This window comes from Mangifera indica, chromosome 16 (assembly GCF_011075055.1).
Source record: "Mangifera indica cultivar Alphonso chromosome 16, CATAS_Mindica_2.1, whole genome shotgun sequence".
NCBI lineage: Eukaryota > Viridiplantae > Streptophyta > Magnoliopsida > Sapindales > Anacardiaceae > Mangifera > Mangifera indica.
The window spans coordinates 794,951-807,968 of NC_058152.1; the positions used below are offsets into that span (position 1 = coordinate 794,951).

The window sequence follows — 13,018 nt, forward strand, 5'->3', positions numbered from 1 at the left end:
TAAGTTGACAGTGGAGATAAGATCCCAATAAACAATCAGGGCTAAGGTTTCCAATAGGTTACAGGGATTGAGTGTCAAAGTTATCATATGTATAACATTTAAGTTGTTCAAAGGTTGCTTTTTCATTTTTTTCACCCTTTTTAATGGTGAAATTACTATTATGCCCCTGTAAACAAAGTTTGATTTTGGATTAAAAAGTGTGCTTCGTACCATAAAAGGTGGAAAAGGCTTTTTAGGCCAAACCTTGGAGGAAAAATGTAATTCATTGACTCTAACATGAATCACACTTCAAAATATGGGTAAAATATATGGAGAAATTATTAACACACTACAAGAACTGTCTCAAGTTTTCCATGCTAGCTTATCCAGGTTGTGGATTACAAGCTAAGAGATCAAGATGTCTGTTTTCATTGGCAGTAAGAGAAAGAAATTAAAGGAAAAATAACCCACAAATTACACAAATATATAGTCGAACATAACGTTCTTGATTCTCCTAAATAAAAGGCATAACCTCTTACAAAAGCACTGAAAAAAGCAGATTACACAGGAGCACTGAAGGACCGTCTAAGGTTCAATGGCCGGGTTTCCTCAAGAGCCAAACGGAGCTGCATGCCATACAAATATATGTATGTAACATCAGAAATATAAGCCTTTCGAATTATGATAGTGAAGCTGTGCTAGATAATTATACATTTATACCTCCTCCTCCTTTCGTTTTAATTCCTCATATTCTTCCCTCAGCATTGCAATTTTTACTTTTAGCTCCATATCGTATGCCTGTAGGAGAACAAGCAAAAAAAAAAAATTAGCTTCCAAACCACAACGTAAATGTATAATAATACTGACATTTCGCCTCGCGCGAGATCTCTCTGCCGCTCCTCGGTTCCTCAACTTTCGTTGATGACGATATTCAGCAGTGGCACCGTCGATCCTCCTGCACCCTTTGGTGGGTGGACGGGATGAGGATAAAAGCCCAGTGGGGTTGTCACCAACGGGAGAAGGAGGCACAGTAGGGGCAATAGGAGGCCGAGGGTTAGAAGGGATGTGGTGAAGCTGAGCCTCAGCCCCTCCAGAATTTAGAGTAAGAAAGTTTGTGGGTGCTGTAAATGAAGAGCGAAAATTAACAGGCGGTGGTCGAAGAGGTGGGTTGTTGGAGCAAACGCCAAGAAAGTCCCAGAGAACGGAGTTTCTGTTAGTAGAAGAGGAATATGAAGGAGTTTCAGGAGAAGTTACAGATAAATGTCCTTGAGAAACCAAATAAAAAGAAGCTCCACTAGTACAATCAGAAGCTCCGTATTTATGAGGGTCATTGTGATCCATGCAAATTGTTCCACAGTGTCGACTGTTAGAGGGAAAGCCGAGGCTGAAAATGGAGTTTGGGAGGAGAGAAGAAGTAAAAGATGAGGTTGGAAAGGTTGGAGACGAAGGAATGGAGGTTGATTTGAACGAAAGAGAGAGAGAGAGCTAATTAAGCTTGTTGAATAATGCAAATGCTTATGCCTTGTGGAGATTTGTTGACACCCAGTTGGCTCTTTTATAATAACCTTAGCGTTCAACACCAACGAGTTAAATTTCCTTAGCTCTGAGGTTTCCAAAAGTCACAAATATACCTAATATTTTCACGGGTTACGTTAGGGCACACCTTAAATGTACCTTTTTAGCTCTAAATCTATAATAATTACGAGGCATTAAAATACATGGCAAAGAAGAAAACAAGAAATAAAATTTTCAGCAATGTTTGGCCTTTGAAAAATATAGGGAAATTATAAAAAATAGCCAAAATTTAGGGGGTCTAAGAAAATTGCCAAAATATTCAGGTTTAAGCAAAAATGCCCAGGTTTTTGAAATGACAAAACTGCCCCCATATATAAATACAGCAAATTTTCTTACTTCCCACGGTCATTTCACTGTGCAAATTCAAAGAAAATTCAAAATTTCCCACTTTCCCACAATCATCCCATGGTCGACTAGATTTCTGTCGATTTTCTTGTTTTTCGGCAACCGCAAATGGCAAAGAAGGTTAGTATATCTCCCATAATCTTGTTTGAATCAAGTTATTGCTTATATTATTAAGATTTGATTGAGATTTTGAGATTTGAAATTTTAGGGTTTCGATTTGAACAATGCTTAAAATATTTTGATTCTAGATTGTTTTCGTTGAATTGATTGAGGGGTTTTGTGTTATACAAGGTGTAGATTTGATTTATGAAAAAATCGAAAGCCAAAACAACCAAATTTTAGCCGAAAATGGCTGCCGAAGGATCAGCAATTTGACCGTGGGAACAGTATTTCCCACGGTCAGCAGACATTGACCGTGGGTTAGGAGGGTAAAATAGTTTTGTTAAAATATTTGGGAGTTGAGAGAGATTCCTTAGAACACAGCGGATTTTTCTGAAATTTGCTAATAACAATTGACTTGTTTTAAAAAGGAATTTTCATTAAGGGTAAATTGAGAATTTTGTTATCTAGTGTTTCTGATCGTGTAGTTTTCGAATTTTATATCCGTTTTTTCTGTTTTAGGGTTTTTCCATATGTAATTTTCAAATTTGAGATTCAATTTTTTGAATTTTGGAGCTTTTTGCCATAATTTACGATGTAATAACGTAATTTCAATTCAATATTTTGATTTTTTCGTTTATAGGATATATTGATTCGTGTTTTTGAATTTCAGTTTCGTTTTTTCGAATTTTACCGTTTTACGAGATATCGACTCGTATTTTTCAGATTTCTGAAGAATTTTTCGATTATTGCCATTCTAGGATTTTTCAACTTTTAGAATTCGAATTTCAGTTCCGTTTTTTCAAATTTCACTGTTTTACGATAGATCGATTCGTATTTTTCAGATTTCTGAAGAATTTTTTGGATTATTGCCATTCTAGGGGTTTTCAACTTTTAGAATTCAAATTTCAGTTTCGTTTTTTCGAATCTTACCGTTTTACGATATATTGACTCGTATTTTTTAGATTTTTGAAGAATTTTTTTATTGTTATCATTCTAGGGTTTTTCAACTTTTAGAATTCGAATTTCCGTTCCATTTTTTCGAATTTCACCATTTTATGATATATCGACTCGTATTTTGTAGATTTTCGAAGAATTTTTCGATTGTTGTCATTCTAGAGTTTTTCAACTTTTAGAATTCGAATTTCAATTCCGTTTTTTCGAATTTCACCGTTTTACGATATATCGACTCATATTTTTCAGATTTTCGAAGAATTTTTTTATTGTTGTCATTCTAGGGTATTTCAACTTTTAGAATTCCAATTTCAGTTCTGTTTTTTCGATTTTTATCATTTCAGGATATATCAACTCATATTTTTTTATTTTCGATCGATTTTTCGATTGTTAATATTCTATGGTATTTTAACTTATAGAAATCACATTTCATTGCAGTTTTTCCGTATTTCACCATTTTTGGCTATATCGACTCGTTATTTCTAGATTTCGATCAATTTTTCAATTATTGACATTTTAAGGTATTTCAACGTCTAGAATTCGAACAATCTTATTTGTTAAGTTTTATCATTTCCTTTTTAATTATTTCATATTTTTTTCTTTGGGCAAAGGACTATTTCCCACCCATGTTTTAGCCGTTTCTCAATCACATACCCATGCCAAATGAAAAACCCAATCACCCATTCAAAATTTAATCTATTTGTTTCCACCCACATCTGTCGTTAAATTTTTCGTTAAATAGAGGGGTAAAACCGTCATTTTACTGTTTATATTCCACTGATTTAATTCTATCACATTTTCCCCCTTTAATTTTAAAAGTTACACTTTACCCCCATCCCTAAACTTTAAAAAGTGACTTTTACCCCCTCAAATCCCTAATTTTTTTTCATTTTCCCTCCAACCACCGGCGACGACGTGGCTGGAGGGAGAGTGACGAGGGCTCGTCCATTCTCTGGATGACGCTCGTCCCTGGAATGGACTACGATCGTCCATTCTTTGGACGACACTCGGTTGTCCAGACTGGACGACGCTTCGTCGTCCAAAATAGACGATGATTCGTCTTCCAGACTGGACGACGCTTCATCTTCTCGTCCAGAATGGATGACGATTTGTCGTCGAGATCTGGACGACAAAGCGTCGTCCAGATCTGAATGAAGCGTCGACCGTTCTGGACGACGGTCGTCCTTCTTGGACAACAATCGTCGTCCAGAGGTGGTCGACCTCTGGACGAAATCTTCTCAGTTGTCACCGGAAAAAGTGGCTGCATTTCAGGGGGAAAAAGTGAATTTTTTAAAACTTAATTCAAGGGACAAATGTTAGTTTTTCAAATTAAAGGGGAAAAATGAGATAAAATTTTAATTATTGATGAAATTACTAATTTGCCCCTTAATCTAACTGAAAAAATGTGGGTGGAAACAAACAGATTAAAATTTGGGTGGGTGGTTGGGTTTTTCATCTGGCGTGGGTATGTGATTGAGAAACGGCTAAAACATGGGTGGGAAATAGTCCTTTGCCCTTTTTCTTTTTATGTTTTTTCCACGAATACATTTGTTTACATATTTGTTTTTTTGAATGTCTAACGAATTTTTAAAATTTGTGCAGGATAATTCTCGCAAATAGGGATGGTCGATCATGTATAGTGTATATATATTTCTATTACATTGAATTGGTTCACGACAACGATAATTAACTAAAATTTGTCACTGTTTATAGGTTTACATCCCTATAAACTTCGACAACGCACATTGGGTCACCGAAGTCATAGATTTTCGTGAGTGGTCGATTACGGTATACGATTAGGAGGTATGATATTCAGGGAATATGGTCTCTTGAGCAGCGCATGCGACCGTATATGACATTTATTCCCGCGTTATTAGACGTGATGAGTTTTTGGATAGCTTCTGGAAGGACTCCATGACGTGATTCCCTCGCTTTGTATCGAGCGACGGATGTCCCTCAGCAGGGATTAGGCTTCGATGACTGTGGCGTGTTTATGTTACGTTTTTTTGAGTGTTTAGCGTTATCACAGAGCTACGGTTTTTCCCGAGAGTCGTCTACCTCTATGCGTCGATGTTTAGCATCGCAGTTGTATTTTCACTATATCGAGTAGCTCACAGATGTATATTTAGTTACCTCGTTGTTTGTTTATCGTTCTTCATATGTTCGTATGTATATATTTATTGTATGTGCGTATGTGTATGATGTACTTTATCTGTCATTATATATAGATATGTATTTGATTTCATTCTATATGTGATTTGAGTGATGTATCGTAAAACGGTGAAATTCGAATTCTAAAAGTTGAAATACCCTAGAATGGTAATAATCAAAAAATTCTTCAGAAATCTAAAAAATACGAGTCGATATATCATAAAATGGTGAAATTCGAAAAAACAGAATTGAAATTCGAATTCTAAAAGTTGAAATACCCTAGAATGACAACAATTAAAAAATTCTTCAGAAATCTGAAAAATACAAGTCGATCTCTAGTAAAACGGTAAAATTTGAAAAAACGAAATTGAAATTCGAATTCTAAAAGTTGAAAAACCCTAGAATGGCAACAATCAAAAAATTCTTCAAAAATTTGAAAAATACGAGTCAATCTATCGTAAAACGATGAAATGTAAAAAAACGGAACTGAAATTCGAATTCTAAAAATTGAAAAACCCTAGAATAGCAACAATCGAAAAATTCTTCAGAAATCTAAAAATTATTAGTTGATCTATCATAAAATAGTGAAATTCGAACAAATGGAACTGAAATTCGAATTTTAACAATTGAAAAACCCTAGAATGGCAACAATCAAAAAATTCTTCGAAAATCTGAAAAATACGAGTCGATATCTCGTAAAATGGTGAAATTCGAAAAAACGAAACTGAAATTTGATTTCTAAAAGTTGAAAAACCTAGAATGGCAACAATCGAAAAATTCTTTGGAAATCTGAAAAATACGAGTCGATATATCAAAATGTCCCCAAATTTTAATAACATTTTGTTTGACCCCTCAATTATCTATTCCTAAAATTTTATTGAGAAATTTATAATGCTCTTATAATGTTTAATATCACAATACCCCCTTAATTTTAATAAAATTTCATTTAACCCATTCTACTGAGTGAGAAGGTTTATATAAATGAAAGGAAGGGTAATTTTGATATTTTAGAAAAAGTCATGGATATTTTTGTTTAAGAATAGTGAATTTAGGTATTTTTGCTTGAAAATAGTGGTTTTAGATATTTTTGTTGAGTGGAAGGATATTTTGGCTATTTTTGATAATTTCCGATAAATATATTTGTGTTGTCTGTGAAATCTTATGGTACAGAAGTAATATTATACATATATAAATATTATTATATGATTAAATAATTAAAAATTAAAGATAAATTAATATATTATTATTTATTTATAAAATTATATATATAATTTTATTGATTATATTGAAATTATATCTTTCTCTTTAGATAAGGCAATATGAAAGAAATAAACACGGTTTCTTGGCAGATATTAAGAGATCGTCAAGACTGGAGACTGGAGAGGGAGAAAAATTATTATATTTGTTTAAGTTATTAAAGCACAGTAAAATCAGAGGAACTTTTCTATGGACGTAGAATTTATCATTGGGAAAGAGCGAAAAATAAAGTTTTATTCTATAATTTATAGAATACATTGTATAATTGAAGCATCTTTGGCTTTTTATCGACGTGCAGTCACATTTTACTTGTCCTTTTCCTATGAAAATCTGGAGAAATAAATCAGTATGCATGTGCCAAAAGATGTTCATATTATAAAACTGTGAGGGCTAAATTATGAACTAGCAACTTGATTTGTTGAACCCTCGATTCAATGCAGATACCATAATCTCGAAAAAATGGAAAAGTATTATGAGCTAACTATCATTCTTTGGTTTGATCTTCTTTTCAATTTATGTTACTCTGAAGAAATAGCTAATGAATATGAAATGTAGACCACAGAAACCCAATCTATTCTAATAAGCTCTGTTAAAAGGTGAAATATTAAGTTTTCAAACTTTGAGAGTAAGATAAAGTGTTTATTTTTAAAATTTGAATGAAAAAATTATATAAATTTTTAAGATTTTAAAATTTAATAATAAAATAATAATTTTTCATCTTTCTCTCTGAAAAAAGAAGTTTAAATTTTTAAGCTGTTATGAATATATTTATGATATTGAACTAACCTTGAGGGAGAAATAAGCCTCTGGCCTTTTATAAGAATATCTCCTCAGACTTAAACGTTGTTCATCCTAATTCATGCAGTGGAATTTGGCAATATTTCTTAACCATTCAATGAAATTTTTCATAGTTTTAAGTTGGACCAAAAACTAAATAAATTCAAAGAGAGATAATGTGACTCTATTATATATTCCGTTTCTTTCATAGCTTCTTTTGGGCTGCTGTAACTGCGTCATCCTCCATTACCAAAGTACCATGGGGAAGGAGCAACAACAGTTAGTATTCGTAAGGAACTTCCTGCCAACCAAGGAAAATGTAATTGAAAAAAAAATTTCCCCATATCGTACTTTAATGGAAGTACTTAAACAGATGGTTGTCTATCGTGCTGCTTAATCACCATTTACAAAACCCAAACTTAAGAAAGAGGAAAAAAGGACAAGCGTTAAGACGACACGTCGTTCGTTCAAGACGTTTGATTTGATCGGGGGGCCGTATGTGTCTCCACTCCATATGCCATATATGAGTTTTACAGTAGTGGAGCAGAAGATTTAATAATAAGATTCCCTCTAGTGTTTTTAGGTTATAAGTTTAACATCCTTTGGGGTCGACACGTTTTACAAGACAATCGATTATGGTGGGAAGTGGGTTCTGAGAATTGTTCTATGCTGAGCAGAAACCATGAAGAACCCACCGTCCTATTGAAACCAGTTTGGCTTGTACTGCGTTTTATTGGCCGTTCTTCCAAGACTATAAAACTAAATCAGTGCTTGCCGTTTGTGCTGATTTGTAGTTTCTAGAAAAGCTAACTAAATCACCAACAAGGTTAAAGACAAAATTTGGTTTCTAAGAGCAGCCAGCTAGAAGTTTGAAAATGAAGCTATTGATGTGACAAGTTCATATTGATTTTTCCGGGCTTAAATTACGTCTCTTCTTAGTTGTAATAATGGGGTTTTAAAGCATCTGAAATGGTACAAAGGCAGCCCAATGGCCATATGTGATGAGTTTTGATTTTCAATTCAGAGTTTCAAAACATTTTGTTACCCTAAACACAGCTATCAGGAAAATTGATGGATCGATGAGCTTCAACTTTCATTTTCAAAGTTCAAAACATGCTCTCTGTTATTTGCAACATAAATAAGTTTATTGGGAAATTCTTTAGTTTGCTGTTTCTAGTTACAACTAGTTTAAAGATATAAATAGAAACTCATTTTCACTTATCAAAGCATTATTTGAAGAATAATGTATGATTGCATATCATTTCGACAATCAATTAGATACTCAAAACTAAATGTTCATAGTATTACTCTTTAAAAAATATATTCTTCGGTGAAACTTGAAGTTAAAGACTCAAAACTATATACGTATAGTTTTATTAATACAATTATACAAGAAATACAAGGTTGCACATTTTGCTAAATTGCAGTAAGGACCCAGAAATTGAGCTTGACAAATATTAGGCATGTGAATTCACTGCCAGGAGAAGATATCTATTTTTAAAGTTATGTATGAATACCCACCATAGGTTGGGGGTAACCATAAATTTTCACTCCTTGAATAATTAAGCTACAAACTCTCACCCAAAATTCAATTCTGTTAACAGAAAGAGTCCTAACACTATGTTAGAATATTCTCAGATTACTTTTAACTATTTTACTTTATTGTAAAATTATTATATTAACTTTGAAAGCGATCGTTGATTCTGGCAAAATTTTGCTTGAAACACAATAGCAAAAGTGTGATTTGACATCCAAAAGCACAACAATGCTTTTATCTTGAATCACACTTCACTTGATATGATTCAAACTAAATTGCACATTTTTTAGTGCAATCGGCATAAATCACACATGAAAATGTGAGATTCTAGCATCCAAAATAACACCAAGCCAGGTGCGATTTGATAAGATCAAACCTCTTTAGATTCGATTCTAGCTAAATAATACATTTCAAGTGTAATTGGGCCATAATTGTACCTGAAATATGCTATTTTTTCAGCCAGAGTTGCAGCAAACCTGGTGCGACTAGGTCTAAATTGCAAATTGCACTTAAAGAGGTGTGATCTTGTAGAGTGCAACTGGATTGATGCAATTCCACGTGCTTTCTTTATTTTTTTTCCCCAAAATTTTGGAGAGGGAAAGGACTTTAAGGTTTCCCCAGAACTTGGGCGTTAAATTGTTTTGCATAGTTGAATAGTGTCAACAATCCAGTCGCCAGAAACCTAACGGGCGATCGTGCAAGCTCTGTAGATTCCCATGGCATTGAAGAAGATGTTAAAAGTTGTCATATAAGTGGAGTCCTAAGGCAATTCTCATGGCAAACACCATTGAAGATATTGTTGAAGAAAGAAAGGAAAGAGATAGAAATAAAACAAATTGAATTCTTAGAATTTTTACAGGGAAATCATGAAGTCGATGCTCACACACTGTCACATAGATGGGTCCTCGTCCTAAATATTGCTCCACAACAGAGAGCCTCTTGTCGTCAATTGAGTACGAGAGAGATGATACAAAACCATGGTTACTTGTCCCATACTCTTGATAAATGATTGAGTTCGTTCTCATTGATGTCTCACAGCTGCCACTCACAGCTGAGCTTCAACCCTCACACAAAAGCTTTAGAAAGCAGCAAACAAAACACAAAACCTAATAACAACGACTCCATTTATCTCTCATTTATGCACCACCTAGTTATTGCCACGATTGAAGAATGGAACGCCATAGCTGATCACACTGCTTAGAAATGAGAGCTCAAGGATCGCTTCAGTCCAGCTGCTTTGGCAGCTATGCGTGCCTGCATGCCCAAAAATTGAAACCAATTAACAAACTTCCACGAAATAAAGAGTGAAATATAACAGTGCACTGTGCTAATCTTCGTTGTAAAACAAATGTTGCTATTTAATTTTTATGTTTTCAATCTCCATGAGCCTCTCATTCTCCCTTGTAAGTGATTGAATCTGAGCCCTAAGCAGCCGATGGTACATCTGTAGAAAATGGAACCAAGAACCCCAAAGCAACAACTGATTAACTTGCGGGAATTAATCAACTTGAAATTAATTAATCATTCTTCTTCTCAAGCGCTGACGACGGCGGTCACCAGCAACTCGCCGGTTCTTCTTCTTAGTGGTTCTTAAATATGCGTGACGGTTAAACTCGAGCTCAGGGGCTCCAATAAGGGAAGTTTGGGCTCGAGTGTCAGATGGGTTAAGGGTCAAGGGACCAAGAGAATTCTGCAGATTGGCGTGGATGTTTATATGGGAGATGAATGGGGGAGTCTTTCAGTTTCTGAGTCTATCAGAGGCAGTAAACTTCAAAGAAGGACTTGATTACAATCACATGAGCAATGATAATCAGAAACATTGATATCATTACGGAAGCATCGTTCTACATGCACTGATCAGGAAATTAGGGATGAAGATGTTAAAGGAAGCTGCAATTAACTGAAAGAGGCGAGCAGAACAAGTAAAAATCTTAGCTTTTTATGCAGAGCTACTGCTGTGTGGTTCTTCGCGGACAGTCGGCTGCATCTTTTATGGGACTTTGGGTGCTTATCTACGATACTAACGAAGTAAATATGTATATAAAAAAAAAGTAAATTAAGTATTAATTATACATGCATTTTCTCTCTTGTCTTTTCATAAATAAAATGATATCAAAATTATAATTTACACAAATCCTAAGACTCCAACTTGAGCATAACATAATTAATCAGTTTGACTAGTATAAAAAAAAGACATTAATAAAAAATAAAGTTGTAATTGAGTCTTACAGAATCTAATGTTATTAGGTTTGAGTTTAATTTGATTGAATTCATGCTATGCTTAAACTTATATTTGATAATAATTGTTGACTCAGCTTTAATATGAGGTTCCGGCCACTCAAATTCAAAGTTTGACTTGATAATAACCAACCCAAGGTGCTTGCTACAGTTCACTCGATGCATAAACCCTAGTTGAGATGAAAAGTATTTAGCAAAATATCAAATAATCATATCAAAATCTTTTTTTGGGTTTTAGAGCTAAAAAACTGTACACCCTCCTTTATTTATTTATATTTAATAAAACTATGTTATTTATAATACGTATCAATAATTTAACTAGGTCATAGCCAATTATCAAAGACAATGAAGAAGCAGAAGAAGTAAAATACAAACAAAGAGAACGAGGGATGAGAGGAAAAAGAAAGAGGAACGCCAAAGGAGTTTAACTGAACTTATTTGAGATTTAGGCATATTGTTCATCTTTGGATATCTCTTACAGAAACTTTAATAGGACTTCAAGAGAAAATAATGATTAGTTCATAAATTAATTGGTTGTGCAAACTTAAATAGGTATTAACTTTTTTTATGCCATTCTTTCCATCAAGAAAGGTGAGTGTTGATTGCTTTCAATCCTTCTTGGAAGGATTTGTAGCGATAATATATTTTTACTTAAAAACAAAATTATTGTACATATCAGAAGATCGATATTTTGGCGCTTCACATGAGGAACAATACGAAGTGATTGCAGGTTGACTAAGAGACAAAGATGAAGCATTGCATTCAACTATTCATGGCCATGCATAAATTCTAAATTTTGTTTCTTCCAACATTAAATTGTACGACCGATAAAAGCTCTCATCTTCTCCCTAAAGTCAGTTGCTATACAGTAACAGTGTCGACTGTCTCTTCGGTTCTCAAAATCTCCTACGCATGTACCAAAAGAGTAAATTTTAATAAAGATATACTAGAAATACAACTATAAATGTTTTTTTTTTTTTTTTTGCTTGCCAAGACAAAAAGAAAAACAAGGAATGCTTTTAACAGTCTGTACTTTTCTTTTTTACTCATAAAATTATGGCGCTTCAGAGAGATACCCTTCAACCATGGCTAATTATAACTTCTGGGTTGAGAGTTAAAAAGGTCTTCTTATCTTTCACATTAGAAAACCCTAATCCTAACCTTTTAATTATAACTTCCATGAAATTGTTAGCCCAATAGACGTCCTTATAAAACTAACCATTTGAAAGCCAAAAGAAAGATATTCAAGAAAGCAAAGATTATAATGTAGATTTCATAGTGAAGAGTCGAGTATTGTGTCGACACCCATCATGCCTAAAACTCTAGCCATAGATTCTTCCGTAATTGCAGTTGCCCCACCAGTCCTCCACCTCCATACTTGCTTTAATAAACGGTATGCGTGTCATCATCCACTGGCAAGTACTATGGGGAAGCTGCACCAGCACCAAAGCTTATTCATAATTTTCCGATGGAATACTTTGATTAATACTTAAAATAAATTGCATTCTCACTGAAGATCAAAAGGGCACTCGTGTATTTCTTTCTTTAACTTGTTAATTCCTTAAAAGGAGGAGAGGGCAATGCACTTGAGAAAGATAAAGAAGCATGGCACCATTGTGGTAGTACTTTTCTATGGAAGAAAACGCTTGATTTGATTGGAGAGGGACCATTGAGGTTGTATAGCTCTGGAGTGGAGCAGAGAATATCATCGTAATAAACCTTTGGGTAAGAGAATTGAATGCATCCGTGGAGATGGAGTATATTCCTGGGTTCGATAAGCACGTTTTACAAGAAATTTGAGCGTGGCGATAAGTGGGTCCAAAACCTAATGTTTTCAATAGGCTGAGACAGACACCAAAAGGAACCCTAATTCATGTGCAAAATTTAATGCGTCAAACATACATGAAGAATAGGTGGATTTCATCCAATTCAGCTAAGCTAATTTGGTTGGAATCGATCAACCAGTTGTATAAAGTATTTAATACGGTGCGTTTTTGTAAAAAAGAAGATATTGATATCAAAATGCAGAATATTGATAGAAGTGACTTATTTCCCCAATGATCAATGTTCCCTTTGCTTCTTTAATCAACAATTGTGATGAGTTGT

General features: G+C 34.1%; 1 protein-coding gene across 1 annotated transcript; it reads right to left on the reverse strand.

The window, feature by feature from the left end:
• Nucleotides 1-539: 539 nt before the first annotated feature.
• On the reverse strand, nucleotides 540-1,320 carry LOC123199526 (bZIP transcription factor 27-like). Its single transcript, XM_044614563.1, has 3 exons — nucleotides 847-1,320; nucleotides 700-777; nucleotides 540-605 (listed from the first exon to the last, which is right to left on the reverse strand). Exons 1-3 carry the CDS (start codon nucleotides 1,318-1,320, stop codon nucleotides 540-542), a joined length of 618 nt encoding a protein of 205 aa, XP_044470498.1.
• Nucleotides 1,321-13,018: the final 11,698 nt, after the last annotated feature.

Excerpts from the sequence above, each read along its gene's own strand:
- LOC123199526 (XM_044614563.1), bottom strand. The coding sequence starts at position 1,320 with ATGGATCACAATGACCCTCATAAATACGGAGCTTCTGATTGTACTAGT. Across the intron at positions 778-846 it reads GATCTCGCGCGAGGCGAAAT|GCATACGATATGGAGCTAAA; the intron begins GTCAGTATTATT and ends GTTCTCCTACAG. Across the intron at positions 606-699 it reads TAAAACGAAAGGAGGAGGAG|CTCCGTTTGGCTCTTGAGGA; the intron begins GTATAAATGTAT and ends TATGGCATGCAG.